At 34.9% G+C, this 23251-nt stretch overlaps 1 protein-coding gene across 1 annotated transcript in view; it reads left to right on the top strand.

The window, feature by feature from the left end:
• Positions 1 to 16009, top strand: part of LOC108969471 (odorant receptor coreceptor) — a 16251-nt gene extending 242 nt beyond the window's left edge. The window contains exons 2-8 of the mRNA XM_018934215.1: positions 1758 to 2077; positions 2456 to 2592; positions 2671 to 3048; positions 4257 to 4455; positions 9764 to 9968; positions 14908 to 15063; positions 15440 to 16009. Coding sequence (XP_018789760.1) covers positions 1782 to 2077; positions 2456 to 2592; positions 2671 to 3048; positions 4257 to 4455; positions 9764 to 9968; positions 14908 to 15063; positions 15440 to 15490 — 1422 coding nt within the window. The 5' untranslated portion in view covers positions 1758 to 1781 and the 3' untranslated portion in view covers positions 15491 to 16009. The remainder of the gene's footprint in view (positions 1 to 1757; positions 2078 to 2455; positions 2593 to 2670; positions 3049 to 4256; positions 4456 to 9763; positions 9969 to 14907; positions 15064 to 15439) is intronic.
• The last annotated feature ends 7242 nt before the right edge of the window (positions 16010 to 23251 follow it).

Here is a 23251-nt window from a genome sequence, read left to right on the forward strand (position 1 = left end):
AAAAAATTTGTTTCTGAGAAATTTTCTCTAAATTTTTAGCTTCTTTTTATTTTAATTCAGAAAATTGAATTTATAGAACTTAAAATATTATTTTTCTCCTATCTTAACTTTTTTTCATTTTCTTTATGTTAATTAAACTTGTGTTATTTCAATTTTTTTAGTTACTTTCGATTTGGTGTTATTCTTATTTAACGAATATCTTTTATTTTATTTAATTTTTGTTTTAGAATTTAATTCAATTTAATTTTATTTCGATTTTTTAAATTTATTTTATTCTCTATTCATTTAAACTTCTCTTTATTTTTTTTTACTTTAACTTTTTTATGATATTTAATGTACTATTATTTTATTTAATACAAATTAGTTAAATTTAATTTAAAGGAAATCGTGGTCCAATTGTGATCCCCAAAACAAGAAAGTATTCGCACACAACCTGGAAATGTTTCGTGTAGTAATTGAAGTGTGTAAATATCATCCAATTTCGGGAAAAAGAACTAGGTTATCATTTCGCAATAACACAGTAAGAGTCGCTGCTTGATCAGCCTCATTTTCAAAAAATATACTCCAATTATACTCTCAGCCCTAAATCCACATGAAATTGTGACACGTTGTTGATGTATTTGTTTTTCGTCAATAACATGTGGTTTCTCAGAACCACAAGAGCGGAAAACCCATTATTATGAAAATTCATTTCATTATTTTAGAAATATTTTTTAACAAAAACGGCACAGCGTTTTTTGGTGTATCGCTCCATTATTATTAAGCCTAGACTATGTTTTTCGGGTTGTCAGCACTTTACTATATCAATGGTGGCAAATTTAAACCTTGCGTTAAAACAGCACTCTTTAAAGGGTGCATGTAGCATTTATAGTATAATTTATAATAAATAATGACATTGGTTTACAAAATTTCCTTTTTGGTCAGATGAAAACTCGTACCAAATTTTGAATGTACTGAAGCCACTAAATATTAATAGCTGAATGAAAAAAATGGCACTCAGATTTTCTTGCGACAGCAACACATGTTTTTCTTAAAAAGTACAGAAATCGAAAAAATACTAATAATTATGGTAAATATTTTTTTCTAGAATGTGTTTTTTAAGCCAATTTCGTTGAAAGTGCGTCTCCATAAAGGAAATGTCCTAGTGCTACATATCTCTCATAGAACGCAAAAATTGGCCGCAAAGAAATTCAGATAAGATTCGATCTATTTCATATCGTCACCTAAAATTCAAAATAACGTACCACTTTTCATAAGTTTACAAGTGAAGGACAAATTATATAACAGAAACCACTGCTATTAAAACAAAATTTGAGTTTTGGTTAGAAAGTGGTTATATATTGGTTATGTGTGATAGCTGAAGCTAAAAATCTTATGCTACATTTATGTAATACTCAATTTCAATTTTTTTGATGATATGTTGTTTGGCATTTTATTTGACGATATATATTTTTAAGGACAAATTATACCCCAAAACTTTTTATGATATTACAGGTTCATTTATTAAGCCTTTGTAATACTCCGATTTATGGTTAAGTGCACAAAACATTTCCAGACGAATTTTACTGATCATTCAGTATTTTTAGGGTTTTGACCCAAACCGACCAACGTTCAAATACAATCCCATTTGAAGGAAATAATGAATATAAAAACCCACGAACTTTCTGTTTTGCGAACCAGATTTGAATCAAAATGTCGCAATTACAAGGGCCAATACGAAGTCCAATCGAGTTTCTCAATTTCTTTTTCACTTTCAGTAAACCAAAGCCCACCAACACAACATGCAGCCCAGCAAATATGTGGGCCTTGTGGCCGACTTGATGCCCAACATTCGTCTTATGAAATACTCGGGCTTATTTATGCACAATTTCACCGGCGGTTCAGGGCTCTTCAAGAAGATTTACTCGTCCGTACACTTGGTGTTGGTTCTGGTGCAATTTCTGTTGATACTGGTGAATTTGGCGTTGAATGCGGAGGAGGTGAATGAGTTATCCGGCAACACGATTACGGTGCTCTTCTTCACACATAGCATAACGAAATTCATCTATCTGGCCGTGAGTCAGAAGAACTTCTACAGGTGAGTACCAAACAACAACTTTTAATATAGTCTACTACTATATATTAGCCGACTAAATGGATTAGCATAGCGCTGAGTTGTATAAATTTTTGTAATTGCGAAATAATGCGAACTGGTGGCTTCAATTGACGGCACCACGGGGAGCTAAACGTAAGAAATAATCCGAGCATTTCAATGGCGAATTCGCTTAGTTGAAATGTAATGGCGCGTGACACAGCAGGAGCGGCAAGTGGCGCTTCCGGCGACGCGTGAACTCGTTTAATTAGCCGCACAATCAAGCGCATCCAATCCCGCCTCCGCCAGCCGGTTATGGCTTATTGTGCGCGTGTGCGTCCACTTTAATTGCTTGCTATAAAATTCATTGCATTTTAATTGCAGAACATTGAATATCTGGAATCAGGTAAATTCTCATCCATTGTTCGCCGAGTCGGACGCACGCTACCATGGGATCGCCCTCGCCAAGATGCGCAAACTATTCACCTTGGTGATGCTGACGACCGTCGCCTCGGCTGTGGGTGAGTGTCGCATCGGCACAAAAGAATTTTTGATTAGTTTTCGCTAACTTGTGCATGCATATTTTCTATTCATTTCAGCTTGGACCACCATCACCTTCTTTGGCGAGAGTGTGAAGTTCGCCTTCGAGAAGGAGACCAATTCGACCATCACCGTAGAAATCCCGCGTTTACCCATCAAGTCGTTCTATCCGTGGAATGCCGGCGCGGGCATGTTTTATATTATAAGCTTCGCTTTTCAGTGCTACTATCTGCTTTTCTCCATGGTGCATGCGAACTTGTGTGATGTACTTTTTTGCTCATGGCTGATTTTCGCCTGCGAACAGCTGCAACATCTAAAAGGCATTATGAAGCCATTAATGGAGCTGTCAGCCTCGCTGGACACCTATCGGCCAAATTCGGCGGCACTCTTTCGTTCATTATCCGCCAATTCGAAGTCGGAATTAATCAACAATGAGGGTGAGTTAAACGTCCAAATGTTGGAAACTAGACGAAGGTTTGATTGTTCTAAAAAGAATTCGAGGTTAAGGTGTGAGCTGAGCTGTTTTATAGCTTGAAATTGACGGATTTCAAACATACTGGAAGGAATTTGAAAAGAAATGCCCAGACTTCGGGAGGACCTTGTATAATTCTTTCACTTGTTCCTAGAAGGAAATTAAGAATGTTAGATATTGAATGAAATGTCGGTCTTTAAGTTTTTTGCAATACTCATTTTATTCGGATACTGAAAAAGTGAAATCTGTTCATAGAGTGAGCGTTTAATCAAGCTCTGGTAAATGAACAGAGCATGGTACTCCTTTTATTAAATTGCACAGGTTTGTTAAGGAGTGAATTTTTTTTGAAAAATGTAGAGGGTCGGGTTCTATATGGCTAACAGAATTGAATATGTGTAAATCTTGCAACAAAACTGGATCGGTGATCTTATTCAAAAGTATATAATGGAACGTCTCTCATACTTAATAAGATAAATAGAAAATTTGCTCAATACTTTCTTAAAGAACCAGAGTTAAATATAGCGATAGAATATCTGGAATGCGATTATCGCACAAAATACATTTAGTTCTTGTTTATCTGAGTGCGATCCGCATTTAACCCTGCACATTCATCCATGTTCCTTGCAGTGTATTACGTGTACGTTTGGAAAATCAATTGCTCTTCTCTGTAGAAAAAAATATTTTGTATTGAACTTTTCACTTCAAAGTCAGTTGTGAACATGGGGCTGTTATGTTTGTTTCTTTTACTAAAGTATATTTTATGCGACTTCTTCAAAGTCTATGCCCTGCGATCAATAGTCTATTGTTGGTACTTAGCCGCCCTCACCTCATCCAATCGTAGCGAGTTAAGGAAGCCAAACAAAAGGGCGCAATGGGGGTGACAAACCGTTCCGGATGTAGGGTTTTCCGGCGACGCGTTCACCAAGTACAGCGACAGTTTGTCGTTGACAGTAAATCAAATTGGTACATGTATCCGTGTAAATGGTCTTAATTTAACTTTAAGGAGGCTAATAACCTGTCCGAGCTTTTCAGTCAGATGAAAATTTACCGTGTTTCCCTCAGCAATGAAATTAAGTTTCCTAAAATTCATTAGCCGTTCGAACTCGACCTTTGATTTAGATTTTTACTTGGAACATTTGTATCATTACATGAGTTTCTTCGCTTCAATTTCAGAGAAGGAACCCACTGATCTGGACATCAGCGGCGTCTATAGCTCGAAAGCCGATTGGGGTGCACAATTTCGTGCGCCATCGACTTTGCAAACCTTCAATGGCATGAACGGTACAAACCCGAATGGTTTGACCAGAAAGCAGGAAATGATGGTGCGCAGCGCTATAAAATACTGGGTCGAGCGGCACAAGCACGTGGTGCGGTAAGTCACAGAAAGACAACATAACAATAGAGAATATGCACAAACTAAGTCGAGCACACAAACCTTTTCAATAGCAAGCCCACTATTCTTCCAAGCTTGTTGCACCACATTTTCACTCCGCTGTGGCATTTGGCTGGAACGGAAGCCGTTGATTGTGAAGGAAATTTAAATTTTCAATTTCAACTCATTGCCCCAATCGAACAAAAAACAAAAAAAAAAAAAACAGTTATAAATTGTTGTTGTACTCGCAGTTGTTGCTGCTGTTATTGCAGCAAGCAATGAACAGATGTCGGGCGCAAACTTCACAGGTCTCTGTCGGAAATTATGTGTCTACATAAATAATTTGTTGTTGCCGTTGCAATCACTGCAAACAGCAACAATCTGTGAGCACTCGCGCACTGTCGATATTTAAAAGATTTGCATTATACCGACTTGCAGCCTTACACACATACACATATACACAAAAACACTTCCCTACACACTTGCACTATCAGGTCAAACCCGTTCCGTGTGCGGCGCTGATGGCTCAGCTGATGTCTGGCACGCCGCTCAATGCAGAAGCTGCCCATGCAGCAGGCAAACAAAGGAACAACAACAAAACCAAATTGTGTTGTTCATTCATTTCCGTTTCCTTGACTCTTCAATTGTGGCACTTCCGCCGCCCGGACTCCGAACAAATTCGATGGTGTGCTGCTAACTGCACTTGCCTGTGCGCGCTTCGTGCTGATGATCCGCCATTTACTACTATAATTTAATTTTAGTGCACTTTAAGTAGTTGCAACTATTTGCATTAAGGATTTTGCTGGTTGGAATGCAATTTGATGTGTAGAGTTTAGTTGGTTTTTGATGGTGTACATCTGGTACACTATCATTATAATAAAGACTAATAAAAAAAAGCTAAGAGCAGCAGCAATCGTTATAGATCTCGCTAAGTCACTATGCGTAAAATGAATTCCTTTCGGTATACTTTGAAGAAGTGCGAATCGAACAAGTAACCGGTATAAATATGTGAAAAATGGTACAAAACGGTACAAATATGTGTGTGTGTCATAATCAAATACAGATAGGAAGAAGATATGGACCCTATCTCTGTAGAGAGTTGGTCACTAACCCCTCGTATTAGATATAACAAAGTATGGTCCGCTGAACCATCTCCGAGGATGCCGAATGATGTCAGATACAACAATATGTATCTGTAGGATAGTACGTAAAGTCAAAAGTCTGGCTTTTTATCACCGTGTTCGTAACTCCTTATTAGCTCAGCAATCGGATGGAAAGTCTTGCTGTGCCTTGCGACCAAACCTTATAGCCAAAGTGTGTTACAAAGCGAGAAGGGGAAGGAGATACCAAAAGGTTACTTCTAGTGGTGCGTCTGTCAAGTTAAGGTTTTTTTTCGAAAACAAGGCATGCGAAATGTGTCGCGATGCCCACCTTTTAAGATTGAGACAGGTGCAACCGCCAACCAGGAGTTTATTGATTGCCCAAAAGCTATTCGACGCAATTTTAATTAATCAGTTGCTGGTGGGGCCCGCAATCGCATTATCATTGGTGTGCTGGATGAGGAAGATGCCAATGCACCGTTTGCTCTTTGCTAAATATTTTTTGCAAAAATCCAAATTTCTGTGGGATATTCGACAAGTCATGATCGCAAACTGCAATCCAAAGGATTCAAATCTACACTTCCAGAAAGTCGAGCACCCGTAAAAATAATACTTTCGTGCAGAATTATTAATAGTAAGCTTCACATGCGATTATGATAGCTAAAATTATACAGGATCCAACAATTCAACAACTACTCAAGTGAACTTTGCCTGATATTTGACAACTCTTTGTTATAAAATTGTTTTCTTGCAAGCCGAAGTGACCATTTACGAACGGAAAACAGCCATAAAATATAGTTAACACCAGTGGAAGAGAATTTTTGAAATCTTCAAAATTAAACAAACCTTAAAGGTAGAGTTGACGCCAATAATAAAAATTGAAAAAACAAAAAAATATAAAAATTCTCAAAATTTGGATTTATTTATTTATTGGATTATTTATTGGATGCTTAATTCTGACATATTTGAGAAAGAGTTGCCATATATGCAGATGTGAGCAGAGTATTACAAAAATAATGTTCAACGCAGGTGGCTTAAAGAAGACTTCGCTAAAGTGCTAATATTATATATCACATAAGAAATTGATCCTGTTACTATTGTATCAAAAGTAAAAAAAAATTCTGGGAAGTCCAGAAAAGCCCTTGGTGAGAAAAACACCGAATCCGCTCCAATTACTTGTACTTGTATACGCTTGTAAAAAGTTAAAGTTTCTTCTAGAAAATGTTTACGCCCATCTTTCGCCTTCTGTTTTGAAACTAAATGTTATGTGGGGTATACCACACTGTATGATTTGTTAGTTAGGCTTATTTTATTTGTCTATGCAATTACACGAGCTTCGTATCTGCTAGTCATTAGTGCCTAGTCAGTTCAGTATCACTACCCAATAATATCCACACAAAAAGTCCTTACATCTGTTCTAAGGCCGTTGCTATTTCAGCTTTAATATTAGGCATTAATTTTAATAAACTGTTCTCAAATAGACAACAATATAAGGAGACCTTTAATATGCGCTGTAATTAGAGTCGACGTTAAATTATATTGCAACTGTGTAAGTATGCACTTAACCTTGAAATATTCAAACGGTATGTCAACAAATAGCCAATGGGAGTGCTTGCACATGGCTTTATGCTTTCATATACTCAACCGAATCCCTCCACCCATGTTTTTATTACATGTGGCTCGGCTCATTAAAAAGTTACAAGTTATAATTAAAGGTGGTTCGCCGGATTGAAATTCAGTGAATTAAATATTTATTTAAATATTTCGGGGGAATATATATGTATATATACTTGTATATGTATATATTACTCATACGCAGCGGCGAATAGAAGCCATAAGTACTGTAGAATAATATGCATGTTCAGTGGATCAAGTGAACTATGAAAGGTGGGCCATGCAAAAATAAGCGGTTGCGAAATATTTAAGAATATTCTGTCGTAACTGACCTAGACTAGTAAAGAGTACCAATAAAACAGACTTGCTGTGAGACCGAACTTTGAAAAATCGTTATAGGCATTCTCGACCTATATACACTTGTACAGGGTTGCCAATTTTTTTATGCAGAAACCTTATTTCGAAATAATATTTTAACTTTTTAATTAGGATTTTAGGATTAAAAAATTTAATTTACTATTCCGATATTGGGAAATTTAAAAATCCTTAAAAGCTGTATTTTCAATTTTCAGTTATAAGCTTGGTATTAGGGTTTAAAAACTTGAAAATGTATATTAATTAATTTTTTTTAACACATAATTTGCAACGCTGCTTATTGTTTATCGAATCGCCGAATTTTAACCCTTTTTACCTCATATGCCTTTTAGTCTTTTAGCTTGAAAATTTAAGAAATCTCAATGTTTCATCTGTAAACTGAGAAACCACGCCAATTTCCAAACAAAAAGTATAACGCAATTCTATATGAATCGAATTAGAGTTTCTTTCTCCAAGTTTTATCAGCTCAAATTATATTGTACAAATTCTCTTTTATTTCACGGTTTTATTGCATTTATTGCACTTTGATTTCAAACAGGTGGGAAGTATACACATAAGATAGAAGGACAGCCTTCATAAAAACGAATTGTTTTTCACTCAATTATTTCAATTCAATAACATTTTTGAATAAGTGGCAACTCATTTCAAAATATATTTTTATGAGGTAAACTTTTTCAAACCTTTGTTAAGCCGTTTAATTTCAACAATCCAGCACTCTTCTTATTTATTTCATGAAATTTTTATATGGATGGCAACTCAGCTTGAATGATATTTGCAATAGTACGCTATTTAATTTACGGCTCATCCATCTAATGCAATATCATTTTTCATTTATTCCATTAATTTTATTCAATAAATCTTTAAAAAGGTGGCAACTTTTTTTAATAATATTTTATACTGCATAATCTCTTTTAAACGTTTGCTATAATTTCAAAATGTTCTTTACTAGATTAATTTTATTCCAATTTTTATAAAATTAACTAGGTGGCAACGTCTTTTAAAATATATGTTCAGTATTTATTTCATTTAAATTTCCGCAATTTCAGGTTTTTAGTTATATTTGAAATATTTTTGACTGAAATGTTCGGCGCAGGTGGCAACATTCTATTATTTTTTAATTCTTTTCCAAGAATTACAAAAAAAATAAAGCAGGAATGTGTTGAAATAGTTTCAATTTATGAAGGCACTCTAGCAACTGTCTTCCATAAATGTTTCTTACTACCGTCATATTTGCGGTTGAATATGTCTGTGCTCAATGAAATTGCACTGATTTTACATAAATATCACTTAAACAATAATAAGTAGTTTATATGAACACGTAAGCATACGCAAAGGCACTTAGTCTTTTGCATGGACTTAATTGATTGCAAACTGACACGCGCTACTTAATCGATTAAGGCCCGTGACTTTGTAACTTTAACACATAGGCAGGCCTGTGCACACACGCACATGCAAACAGCTATCGCCGTAAATAATACATAATGTCATTAATTAAGCTCATATGCATTTAAGTATTTACTTAACGACATAACGGTAACATATGCTATTTGTATTTCAATTATTATGCATGATTTATTTATGCACACACTCGCACACAACGCCAACTATTATCAGCCACATTATTTATATAATGCATAAATGCAGAAATGTGTGTGTGTGAGTGCTTATAAGGCAATACTCAAGGCTCTAGCACCGTTATTTGACCACTATTTGAATACATGTAGTTAGTATTAGGATGACCGCTCTTTACCGCTATTGGCAGTTCCGACAAATGGGCTGCTTCTTGCGGAAAAAATTACATATTCAAAATTTTTATCTCAAAAATTGAGGGACGGTTTGAGAAAATAGAAGAGCAAACGGGCCGACGGAAGAGCGGACATGGCTAAATCGACTCAATTACATACATGCATATATGTTTTATAGTGTCTAAGGCTCTTAATTCTGCGTGGGACCAAATTTGTAGCAACTTTAATATACGCTGTAAAACTAAGAACACTTTTATATATTTATGTATATATGAACTTATAAATATGTATATACTTAAGTGCCTATGTCTTCGTTGGCTCCAGCAAGTCGCTAATCTTGGCAATTTGTTTGCAATCGCACTTTTCCAAAATATTTTTCTTTGATTCTCACGTTTTGCTTTCTCCTTTCGCCCCTGTCTTGTCCCCTCTTTCGTAACAATATGAATTGCACAAATTTCCAATTCCATTTCACAGATTAGTGGCAGCAATTGGTGACACTTACGGCGGCGCTTTGTTGTTGCACATGTTGACATCCACCATTATGCTGACGTTGTTGGCATACCAGGCAACCAAAATCACCGGCGTGAATGTGTACGCCTTCACAACCATCGGCTACTTGGGTTATGCCTTGGCGCAGGTATTTCACTTCTGCATATTTGGCAACCGGCTCATTGAAGAGGTGAGTATGGGGGAGGGCAAAATTATAAGGGATTACAAATGACAAATATATCACTAAAAGTTCTAATAAATCATAGGCATTAAGCAAATATACAGTTATGCTCCACAAATTATGTGCAGTTTAACTTATGCGTTTGTTTTGCTGCCTATAATTTAGCTAGTACCGTTATGTGAGAGGTAATGTACATATATAACACAGTTTACATTTCTAACTTTCATCAAGTTTTATTAAAGTAAGTATATCCAATTATTCACAAAATCTCCACATCGCACACATAAAAATGCAAAACTCCGCCTATTTTTCGGGAAATTGAATATGGACTTATGCTCCATATTCCTCTCCTCAACCCTCGATGTGAATTATTTTTTGCCGAAGTAATCATATTTAGTATTCCAGTATAATTTTGTCTATTTTCCAAGCAAAATTTTTAAGGCACTTTTTGGGCAAGGGGTTCTTCGTAACAGAAAGCTGTTCAGGTTAAGAATTCTATCATAAAATGTAAAATAGGCTAAATTTAGTCCGAGTTTGATTTTTTCACCCACTAATTGGATATATCTGTATATATGTATACAGTTCTAATACTGGACATACATATTACATACTGGCATAGTGTGCTTCGTATGCTCGTGTTGGGTTACTCCGACAATAGTTTTACCAGCTCAATACATGCCAATAAGTACTCGTATCACGGAACCATGTGCTCTCAGGTTGGGGTGAAGTAGTGCCTAAATGGATCTCAAATTCCAAGAAGAAGCCCGCCCTCTTACTACACAAACAGATTGATATTTGAATACCGATCGCACCAGTTAGTCTATGGGTTCAACAGCTGAACCCAAATTTGTAAGTCCATCGCCCTTTTTGTTTTTGATGATTTCTTCAGTGTTAGTCCATGTTAGATCCACGTTCCTACAAGTCTTGTTCTGATAATTTTAAGTTAAAGAAGTTACTCTTCTTTATGCAACTTTAATATCGAACTCGCCGATGAAAGATAAGATTGGTTTTCGCCATTTAGGCAGATCGCACATAAATTACCATCGAAATGCATTCAACAAATAACTTACAGCTTACCTTATCAACTTTTGCTCGCCATATATATTTCAACAGCTTAGTGGGCAGACCAAAGCCCTTTTTTTATCTATACAAATAAAGAAAAACTAAGTAAATCAACTGGCCACTTGAAAACTAAACGTTCTGACCAGAATATGGCGCTATTAGAATTAAATCCATACAAGTTTTAGTTAGCTTGAAACTTCAAAAGGTCTTTGCCAGTTTATATATGTTTTGATGATTAGTTTCCGGACACTGGCCTAGGAAAATCAACCATCAAGAATTAGCATTCCAAGTTCCGTCGTGTTGGAATGAACACCGAAGATGGAGGACGCCCAAGAGAGGTTGTTCTCGACCAAAAATTCTATTAAATACTTTTGGATGGCCGTGAAGTGAAGTTGCTCGAGACACCAGACCTTTAAAAATATCAACTGAACGTCTATATCATATAATTCACGAATATTTGGGTATGAGAAAGCTCTGTGCAAAGTGGATTCCGCGCGATTTCACTTTTGACCAAAAGCAACGACGAGTTAATTATTCCAAGTAGTGTTTGGAGAAGCTTAAGCATAATAAACCGGGGTTTTTGCGCCGATATGAGACAACGAATTAAACATGGCTCTATTGTTTCTCTCCGAAATTCAAGCAGTAGTCAATCGAGTGGACTGCACACGATGAACCTGATCCAAAACGTGAAAAACGAAATAGTTGGCTGACAAGGTTAAGGCGTCTTAATTTTGGGATGCGCTTGGAATAAGTTTTATTGACTACATTGAAAAAGGAAAGACCAGCAACAGCGAGTATTACATAGCGTTATTAGACCATTTGAAGGACGAAATCGCCGAATTTGAAGAAAAATAAAATAAATAAAAACGAATTTTGCCAAAAAAATTTAAATTACTTTGGTAGCCTCAGAAAGAAAGAGAAAAATATAAATTTAATTAATGGAAATTTCAAACACTAAATAGTAATGACACTTACCAAAATCCAAAAATTCTTCTGACTTAAAATTTGTGAAAAAATCCTTCTACCCATCACCGCTTTGTTGATTTCAAAGATCGATCAACTTTCGACATTTGTGTTCTAGACCCAGACCGATTCGCGGTAGTTCCAAAGAAGAGGAATGCAATACCCGTAGTCATTTTAGTTCAATTCATCCTTAAACTAACATTCGTGGAGACGGGAACTAGAGTTTTATGGAGCTATAATAAATCCATGCCGGAACGACCAAGGTGCAATTGTATGATTACAAATTCGAGATGTGTTGACTAAACTGACTAGGATACGAGAGAGAAGAAGTAGCAATAATTTGTTTCGATAATGTAGACAAATTTTGTTATACATTTATATGTCCAGCACTGTATGTATTTTCAATAGTAAATACATAGTAAATACATACATACATATGTATCTTCAATCACATTTTGCATCCATACAAAACGCTTACAGGAAATATGAAATTCTAAGAATTTTGTATAAGAAATGCTTGAAAGCTTTAAGCGCAGTCGTCTGCTAAATAGGAATGCAACCTAAGTAAGTGATTTTTCAACGCCACTAAAGAGTTGAATGCATTGGAATTCCCCATGTGGCAACGAAAATAGAAATCACAGTCTCGCGAAAAGTTTGATAAACTAATGAAATTACGAAAACAAAAATAAGCAAAATTTTGCAACTGGCGGAAGTGATGCAGATACGTGGGCGCACAACACTCCACAAGCAAGCAACTATGCGCGGATATGCACTCGACACACTTCCTCACAGCGAGTGTTCTAACTTTTTTCTAGACACTTACAGGATTTTCACTTTTCTGCTGTTTGTTGGTGAAAAAAATTACAATGAACAAAAAAATATATATGCATATTAGGGTGGTACTTGGAAATTAAATAAATTTTTATACTCTGAACAGGGTATATTAGGTTTGGCATAAAGTTTGTAACACCTCAGGGTAAAATATAAACATAAATTATCAGAAAAACGAACTGAGTCAATTTAGTCATTTCCGTCTATCTATCTGTCCGCCCGTCATCTTATATTTATGCGAACTAGTCTCTCAGCTTTTAAGATATCGATCTCAAATCCTTTCCTTTTCCTTCCAAGAAGGACCGCTATAGCACATATGTAGCTACCATACAAACTGAACGATCGAACCATCGAAATAAAGTGCTTGCATAGAAAGTTTTGTCATTTGATGAGATAAGTTGGCAAAATTTGGCATGGGTTATTGTTGGAGGCATTTTCGAGGTTATTACATAGTGTACTCTTATTCTAAGACAAGAAAAAACGGTAACTTCGGCTGCACCGAAGCTGATATACCCTTCACAGGTGCATTTCTTTTAGTAACTATTTGTTCAGTTTGTATTGGAGCTATATGCTATAGTAATCCGATCTAACCAATTTTGTCGGAGATTATATTATTACCTTAAGCAGTAATCCATGTCAAATTTCGTGAAAATACCACGTCAAATGCGAAATTTTCCATATAAGCCTTTGATTCCGATCGTTCGGTTTGTATGGCAGCTTTATGCTATAGTGAGCTGATATGAACAATAATTCACACAAAATTTCGTGAAGATATATTGTCAAATGAAGAATTTTCCCATGCATACATTTGATTCCGATCATTCAGTCTGTATGGCAGCTATATGCTATAGTATGCCGATCTGAACAATTTCTTCGGAGATTATATTTTTGTTTCAGAAAATAACCTGTGCCAACTTTTGTGGAAATACATTGTGAAATGTGCGAATTTTCCATACAAGAACTTGATTCCGATCGTTCAGTTTGTATGGCAGCTATATGTTATAGTGGTCCGATATCGACATTTCCGACAAATGAGCAGCTTCTTGAAAAGAAAGTGACGTTTGCAAAATGTCAAAAGGATATCTTAAAATCTGAGGGACTAGTTTGTATGTATACAGACAGACGGACGGACTGACGGACATGGCTAAATCGACTCAGCACAGCATACTGATCATTACTGATCACATACCGTTCCGGGTATAAAAATTAAAATAACTTACAACTATGTTCTAAGAGTTCCTTTAATGTTGGTGAGGATCATAAATTATATTTGTAGCAGTATGAGTTGGACAACAGGCTCACACTTTCAAGTTAAGTTCCTTAAAATGTTCTAGACCGACTTTAGCTTTCTAGAAGCTTATATAAAAAATACTTGTATGACTGAACGCTTAAGACATCTTAGTGAATAATAGAAACAAACGAAATTCTCTTCCAAAAATAATGTCATTTCAAAAATCAATTCGGTACTTTCCCCAACATATCCAAAATAATCATTTTCGCACTCCTGGTTGAATTTATATCGTTCAGTATGTGAGTAATCTTAAGAAAATTAGTTGGAAACATTCTCTTGCTTGTGCTCTTGTCAAGTTTTTATTTATAAAAGTAGACGTTGTCGGTATAGATCTTAAATTAACCCCAAAATAGGTATTCGATCTTTCAATTAAATTTATATCAGGCGCGTATATGAATATGAAAGACATTTTAAAGAAAAGAAATGTAGATTTTTTCTGAAGTCAAAAATTAATAAAATTGAGCCAGAATCGAAACTCCGACACCTGAATGCCACAACTCATGAAACCTGAGGTTCAAAAACTTTTACGCAAAAATTATAATCGCCGGTTTATGGACCACACTCATAAACTTGTTTGCGTGCTTATATCGGTTGAGCAAATTCCCTTGACTACATTGCAACTACGCACGACCAAACGCGAGTCTGTCTTCGCGCTTACTTGCGTTTTCAACGTCCAGAACAAACTTTATTTCACTTTCAGCGGCAACTTTTTATTTTGCAATTTTTCATTTACCATTTTTCGCATTTTATTTGTGTGTTTGTTTTTTTTTTTCTACTCTTTCTTGACACGATTACCCGCAGAGCTCATCCGTCATGGAGGCAGCCTATTCTTGCCACTGGTATGATGGCTCCGAGGAGGCCAAGACTTTTGTTCAGATCGTTTGCCAGCAGTGTCAAAAGGCGATGTCCATATCGGGAGCGAAGTTCTTCACTGTCTCGCTGGACTTGTTTGCATCGGTATGACATATTTTTATCTTTTCTTTGCTGTTTGTGTGCAATATTGTTATTGTTGTTATTGTTGCTATTGTTGTTGTCCCCTTGTTGCAAAGTGCTGTCGTATGCATTACAAGTGCTTGTTATGTGGTTGTTGTTTGTTGCATTGAATTTGCGGCTTCGCGGTTGTTTGTGGCAACTCGACTCCATGCAGGCTGCGCTGTCTGCCTTTGGCGTGTTTGTCGCCCTGCAAAGTGGCCAGTTGCCACTTCCGCAAGAAATTTATCTCAGTTTTATTTTGATTTCGATTCTCTCAAGTCTACTATATTTCAAATATATTCACACATTAAATGTCATGACATCTCTTTCGTTTTTTCTCTCTCTCTCTTCAAACAAAAAGGTTCTTGGCGCTGTTGTCACCTACTTCATGGTGCTGGTGCAATTGAAGTAGAAAATACTTACAACAACAACGTCAAAAGCAAATTTCTGCACCCATATAATAAGATTATAAATTTTTATTATGCCAACAACAACAATAAACAACGCAAAAAGTACATCAAACCCACCCAGTCGCAGCGCGTCAGAGGCAACATTCGCTTGAATTATCAACAAATTGGGCGCACCCTTCGGTTGTGTAATATTTACAATAACAACTATAAAAACATGAAGCAGTAAAAATAATGGAGAAATTTGGCAACGTTAACTTTTGCCTTGCAGAAAATTTGCTTTTAAAGGAATTAAAGCAGATCCTATGTCAAAGTACAGATTACAAAAACATTACGTATACTGACGGGCAAAATTGTAGCATTAGAAACGGCTTATTTTTTTTGAATGATCACCGGTTTCGAAATAATTATTTTTTCTTGTAGAATTTTAAAAATATTAATTTTAATAAAAAAAAACACAGCAAATATTTATAAATGCACATTAGGATGCATCCCTTATTATCCCAGTTGATTTTTTTAGCTAACTAGACTGAAGTGTTAATTTTAGCCCTAAAAATAGTTTCCTATTTAAACAAGTACTTTATATTCAATTTAAACAGTGCCTAGATCTTTTTACTTTCTCATTTATCTAACGAAGGATTTTTTGTTTGTCTCTCTTTCTCTCTAATTGCTAAAAAGTGCAGATATCTGAAAAAACCAGAGAGGCAAATTATTAGTACTTAAAAGCATATATTGAAACAGTTAAGACCTCCACTTCAACAAACTTTTCACGCAGAAACAGACATTGAATATAGCCTCTATAGATGAGTGCCTTATTTAAAATGTTTGTCTTCTTAAAGGCTGTGAGAAGTAGCCAAGGTCCTACGAAATAGACAACTAAAGAGTCTTATGAAGAGGTTTTAAGAACTTCTACACTTGCAACAAAAACATTTTAAGATATCGCGTGTTTCAGCTCAAATTTCAAAAAAAAAAAAAAAAAAATATTATTTATTATAATATTTATAAGCTTCTACTTATATTCAAATATATAGACTCTTTTGTGACAGATATGTATATCTGCCGTTTAATTAACTTAATACAACCACTTTCTTAAAACTATATACATACATTGTGCCTTTCGGTAAAGATAAATTACACTGAAAGCGATAACCCACATTAAGTTCAAAAGCTCGTTTTTGCTATCCTCAATCTTTTTAAAATTTATTGAGAGAAAAAAAATTATTGAAAATTGAGTTACAGCAAAATATAAGTAAGAAACTTTTTGATCGGTCCAACCAGTCTTAAAATACTATATATTTATATAAGAAACCTTATTCGCATTCCAATTAAACACTCTTTTCCACCTGCTACAATTTCGTTCGTCAGTGTGCCTATGACAAATTATATAAAGTGACCAAGCACTTGGAAAGCTTTTCATAAAATGTCAGCAAAATAAAATGTATAGGCAATTTTAATGATTTTGTGCAGAGTTTCCAGTGATTAACGTTAATTTGAGAATTTTATGTGAGTCGCATATTTACATACATACATACACACATACATATATGTACCTTAATATTTAACTAATAGTTTTATATATTTTTAGAAAATCGTTTTGATGTTATGCAGTTTTATGAAACTAGCACATTTTATTTGTTAAATATAAATTCTGTAACTATGCCACAAGTCACCGCAAAACACGCATAGAACAAATTTTCTTTAGTGAAGAGTACAATAAAGGAAGTAGTGCATCACTTGACTACAAACATAATATTTGCAAAATGTGTTTTAGTATAAGATAGTAATAAAAGTAATAATTATTATAATAATAGTAATGATAATAGTAACAGTAGTGTTAAAGGTAATGGTGATAGTAATGGTAATGGTAATGATAATGGTAACAGTAGTGTTAAAGGTAATGGTGATAGCAATGATAATGGTAATGGTAAAGGTGATGGTAATGATAAGGCTTATGGTATCAACTATACTAACAAAAACACCTAGTATTGATTAATTTTAAATTATTTTCGGTCGAAATAATGAACCGTAGCTCCAATAGTTGGAAGTGAGCTAAAATTTGGAGGTCCTTACATTTGTGAAAATCAAAGATATGTTGTATTTCATGAGCCGTATGCAAAGGACCCGATTTTCGGCAAAATACTGGATCAAGTATAAAAGCAGTTTCATTAAATCTTAAAGAATAATTCTGATAAAGCTTTTACTATTGAGTTGGGGTGCATAGCTTTAAGCTGAGCTATATACTAATGACAATATAGTACAGCGTATGGAAATGTAGAGAATATTCTTACAAGTTTAAGCCCTTAACAGAGAAGACTTTCCTGCTGTGGAAGCAGTAAGCTATGACTATTGTGAATGTAGATCTCTCTCCACAGCGGACCCTTGCTCTCAGACATGCCTACATATGCACCATATATACAATAGAACTAAGAACTTTCGTCTTCGAAACCAGATTGGAAACTTGAGTGTGGAATTACAAAGGACTGCTATTTCATACATGACGGCAATAAGATAATTATATTATCACAATTGCATAATTTATGTTATAGTTGCAATTCCGAATATTTTTACGATCAAAGTTTAATCATCAAATTTTATCAGATCTTTATTCTAACAAGAATATAAACTATAATTAGTCGGGATGTTGCGTCAATTGTAATATCATTATATTGTTTTCACATAGTTCATAAAGTGATATGGCATACCTTTTACCCAAACGTTTTGAGACTCTTATCCTATGACATTGAATTCTAGTTCATCCGCACCCAGAACAAACATGAAATCCCGTCCAATTGTATCGTGAAACCAAAACTAATCACTCTTTACTTTTAAGGTGTGGTTATTACATAACATTGCTGTAATTGGTTGTCTAATCAGAAAAAAAGTTGCTTATCACTTTTTTCGAATTCGTCAACGCCTCAATTATAGTCAATCGCGGCATGTGACAAATTATATCAGACAGATAAATTTATTTTTTAATTAATCACAAAATATTGATAAATACATTCTTATACTGTACTTAATATATATGTAATTAAGGCCATGAATATTACACAACATAATAATTTTTTTGTATTTTTATGGTATCTTTTCACTGCAATGTCGGTCTCTTTCCCTTCTACGCAAACCCTCGAACGTATTTCTGGCTTAGTGTTTAATAATAGATTTTTGTGGCGCAATGCTTGAGCTTTTCTCTCTATTAACCGAATATAATACTAAATAGTTTTATTATATCTCTGACCTGTGATAGGGCTTTTTCGTGCCAGAAATCGAAACAGGTTTCAGTAAAGTATTGCCTACCTGATTTCGATTGTTATCTTATGAAAGAAAACTCCTTAAGGTGCCAGTAGGGTAATTTGGTCTGTTCTTTTGAAATTTTTTGCATAGAAATTTTTATTGTACATTGGAACTTTTGATATGTGAACATGAGGTATATCGTGGAGTGTATAAACTAATTTTTTCAGAATTTTTTGATGACATCTGTCGGAGTTTGGATCATTTCAAACACAAAAACCCAATTTATTCTTAAAAAGTACGTGAATGGTTATCGTTCCTACTAGAATAATAAAACAACGTTAATAATAATATAAAAGTAATTAACGTTTTTTTTTTTTTTTTTTTTTAATTTTTCCCCATGTTTTTTTTTACATAAATTTTGCCATAACATTGTCAATAAATTATAAAAAATTATGAATCCAATAGGACACGAACATTAAGAAAAAGTGCAATTCTGTTGAGTAGTTCGATCGGAATCATGGCGGCAAATTAAAAAAGTGTGTTTTGAAAAAACCGCGTTTAAAGTTTACGGTACTAGCAGGTGTGCACTCCGAGCGCTCCGAAAGTTGAGCGGTATTTTTGGGCCTTTTTCGAAACCTTTCAATGGTAGAGTGAGTTTCTACATTAATTCTAAGAGTATAAGGGAACGGAAAACGCAAAAACAAAAAAAAAAAAAATTGCAAAAAGAGTTTTAAAGAAAAAAGATTGTAGATGTTTATATTTGTTCGTTTTGATCGAAAAGACTGGATTACATATATTATTCTTGTAAGACGGATAAGCACAATAAATCTATTTAACTGTTTTCCTTATTTAGGTTTCGATTAGAAAAATTAAATATTATATACCATTATCGCAAATATGCAGATAGTTATTAGCGTGTATTTTGACTAATCTAGAGCATGTAGACCCCTAACATGAGAGAGAGTGTGTTCTCTCTCTTGCCACTGTTATACCACGAGTTAACTATCATTATTCTAATGAGACATAAAAGATATCTCTTTTAATTTCAAACTCTGAAAGCATTTTTGACAACTATTTATGTGGGTTTTTAAAGGGTTGCCTTTATTATACCCTGAACAGGGTATATAAAGTCTGTTACGAAGTTTGTAAGACCCAGAAGGAAGCTTCGGAGACCCTATAAAGTATAATATATATATAAATGATCAGTATGTTGAGCTGAGTCGGTTTGGCGATGTTCGCCTGTCTGTCTCTGTATATACCACCTAGTCCCTCAGTTTTTAAGATATCGTTTAGCCAAGATATATTCACGAAATTGAGTACAGATTATTTTCTAAGGCAACGATGTAATCTCCGAAAAAATTGTTCAGATCAGGTCACTACTGCACATAGCTGCCATACCAACTGGACCCATAGTTACTAAAATAAATTCACCTGTGAAGGGTATATTAGCTTCGGTGCAACAGAAGTTAACGTTTTTTTCTAGTTTATAAATGAAATTATAAAGGAAACGATTGAAGATATTTCTATACCCTCCTCAACCTCGCGGTAAAGTGCTCACTGTGGAGAAAGTTTATAAAACCTATGATTTTTATTTATTTTATTTATTTATGTAAATGAGAACTAATTATTAATAATTAATACACAAAGATTAAGCACTGGCTACCAAGCCAAGGTATCAGTCACTAAAGGGGGGACCAGCCAATTGGAAGAGTTATCATAGAACAATCAAGTGGTAAACACAACTTTTACTTGGATGACATTTGGTTCGAACGACATCACTCTTGTTGGTGTGAAAATTGTTGAAACTGCGGTAAATAAGTAAATTTGTCTGGAGATGTCACCTTACTGACACACTGAACTTATCAGGCGAGGAACTCTTTGCATCATCTCCTCTTAAATGAAATCAGGTATAAAGCTGCAAGTTATTCTCGTTGACAATAGCGACTTGCAGAAGTGATAAGTAGAGACTTCTGTTCATATTAAGACCATCACAGGTCAACTTGCACAAAACTATTAATATATGTATATCGAAAATTTGTAGATGCATACACATCCAACATCGACTCTAACTCATTTTTCTGAGATTTGACGACGAAACGTCACAAAAGAATGCTTGTATAAAAAAGAAGTGAAAAATATTACATCCACATCGTTTACAGTTTTCGATATATTAAAAATCTCTGAAACAGCCATCATCTAATATTGAATATATTTTTATATTATACCGAGAGTGGTAATAATACATAATGTAAAGCTCACAATAGGGCGGGTCGCATTTTCTTCGCATAAAGTGGCTAGCAAAAACGAAAACTACAGAAAATTCCAAGAAAGTTTTGACAAGGAACCATAGGCCTAAAATTAATTCCCAGTTCGCGCAGAGCGAATTTAGATTTTGACGTCATACTTATTAAATTGTACTCAAAAACCTATAGTTTTAAAAATAATAGCATGCCATGCAATTAATGCAATAATAGCAGGCTTTTGTAACTTATTTATTTTTTAACGTTTCTGAGCAAAAAACAACAGTACTCTTACCACACTAATGGTCTGCGTTTAATAAAAAATAGTGTGTTCTAAAGAACGTCCGCAGTGTCAGTTGATTCCACCAATTCAGAAATTGATACAATTTCAATGAACTCGGGGGCTGAGCAAAATATAACAAAAAAAAGCAATCGTACGGTATTATTAACACACAAGTGGCACAAAAAATTTGGAATGAACTAAACATTCCGTTAATCAATGAAAAGACTGCCTCCGAAAACTAAAAACATTACCAAATAAATATCATAATGAAAGTTTTTGGAAACAATAAAATCAAGTGTTCTATATTGGAAAATGTCATTGCGCAAAAACATTGCCTTGCTGCTCTGTTTTAATACCCATTGAACTCCAAGAGTTTATGAATGATCAGAACATTAAGAGGAAGCTAACCATTGACCAACAATCAACACTGGCGCCAACTAGTCTTGATGCAACTTTTTTTCCTGGCTCAAAAATATGGATGTTGAATCACAGGTGATGTTTGCCTTGCCAACTGCAAGAGAGCCAAGTTCGTCCGAAAAAAAAATTAATACCAAAAGGTACGATACACCTCATTTTACTATGGGCTTCTTTTGTGGCCACATCGCTTTTCAAAGAAATTGACTTTAAAGATGAAAATGGGGAACCAATAATTATGGACAAATCTAAAGTCTCACATGAAAGATAGAAATGTAGGGATTCTCTTCGAAGAAAGCAACGCAATTACTGTGATCTGGTAGCCTTCTCCTTTAATGGTAGAAAAAACAACTCTCTGCAAAGAAGAATATGGAAGATACCATCCGAGAATGATAAAAGAATCACATCAATCAAGCTAACTTAAAGAGCCTGAGAGCAGATTGCTGGGTTACGTAACGGACGTTAAAAAAAAACAGAGGCAATTGTGCTAGTTCCTTATAGAAAAAAATATGTCCCTTGAGAGATTGATTGCAATTTCGAAGTCATGTTGAATAGACCATTGCACTGGTTTGTTTGTTTATCACACTTTATGGAACTTCCACTTCTCACTTGTTCTCCGCATTGGAAAAGTCCACTACAAGAGGACCGCGCACAGCTAGTGGGATAATAACAAAGCAAATCAAAACATGCGGGCAGATGGCGGTAAGCAAACAATTGTTTTAAAGAGCCTAACATGTATATTTTGGTCTGAGTTAAATAAATAAAATCTTTCTGCAGGCTGTATCCCACTTTGAGGCCATTTCGTTGGGAGATATGCCTCCACGCATTCGTAAAAAACACTCTCGACTGACGTTCAGTACTTGTATCGAATGGCAAATGTAGTTTGTGATGGTTTCTGCCCCGAAAATTTAGCCAGTATGAAACCGGGACAAATTGTGCACTCTCAATGGCTAACAAAGGCAAGCAGACTCTTACGTTTATACGTGACAACTAGTTCAGCATCAGCGAATTTAAAAACTTTGGCAACTTACATAATGAAAGTTTACGTACCGATGTACTTTAACATTAAGTTAAAGTTCTTGTTTTTTAAATTTATACAGTCCATGCGATGTTTACCACCAACGCTGCGAGAACTTGTTAAGTTAAATGAAACATCTTACTAGCAATGCTTTATGATAAGAGAAAAGATGTTCGCGAAAGAGCCATAAAAAAGATACTAAATTATCGAGATAAAGTTTGTGATCTGACTAATAAAGGATTTATGATAAGAAACACGCAATAAATTTTTAATGCTCAGACTACTTTGATCTAGTTGACCTAGATGATGACAGTGCTACGAGCACTTGTTGCAGTTTATTGAGTCTGATGATCCGCGGCTTCCTGACCCTGGGATTCCATGTCATACCCAAGCAACTGAGCGTTGTGTACACCTTCTGACAACAGTTTCCCGATGCGCTATTGTAAAGAATAGAGACGATATTATGGCCGTAACTATAAAAAGTCGTACTACGACACCACACATGAAATCCAAAAAAGACTTTAAAATATAAAAAAAAAAAAAAGAAAACTACAAAAGATTCCCAGTAATCAGCAAA

Source organism: Bactrocera latifrons, unplaced genomic scaffold, assembly GCF_001853355.1.
Source record: "Bactrocera latifrons isolate USDA-ARS-PBARC rearing strain unplaced genomic scaffold, ASM185335v1 scaffold_253, whole genome shotgun sequence".
In the NCBI taxonomy this organism is placed as follows: domain Eukaryota; kingdom Metazoa; phylum Arthropoda; class Insecta; order Diptera; family Tephritidae; genus Bactrocera; species Bactrocera latifrons.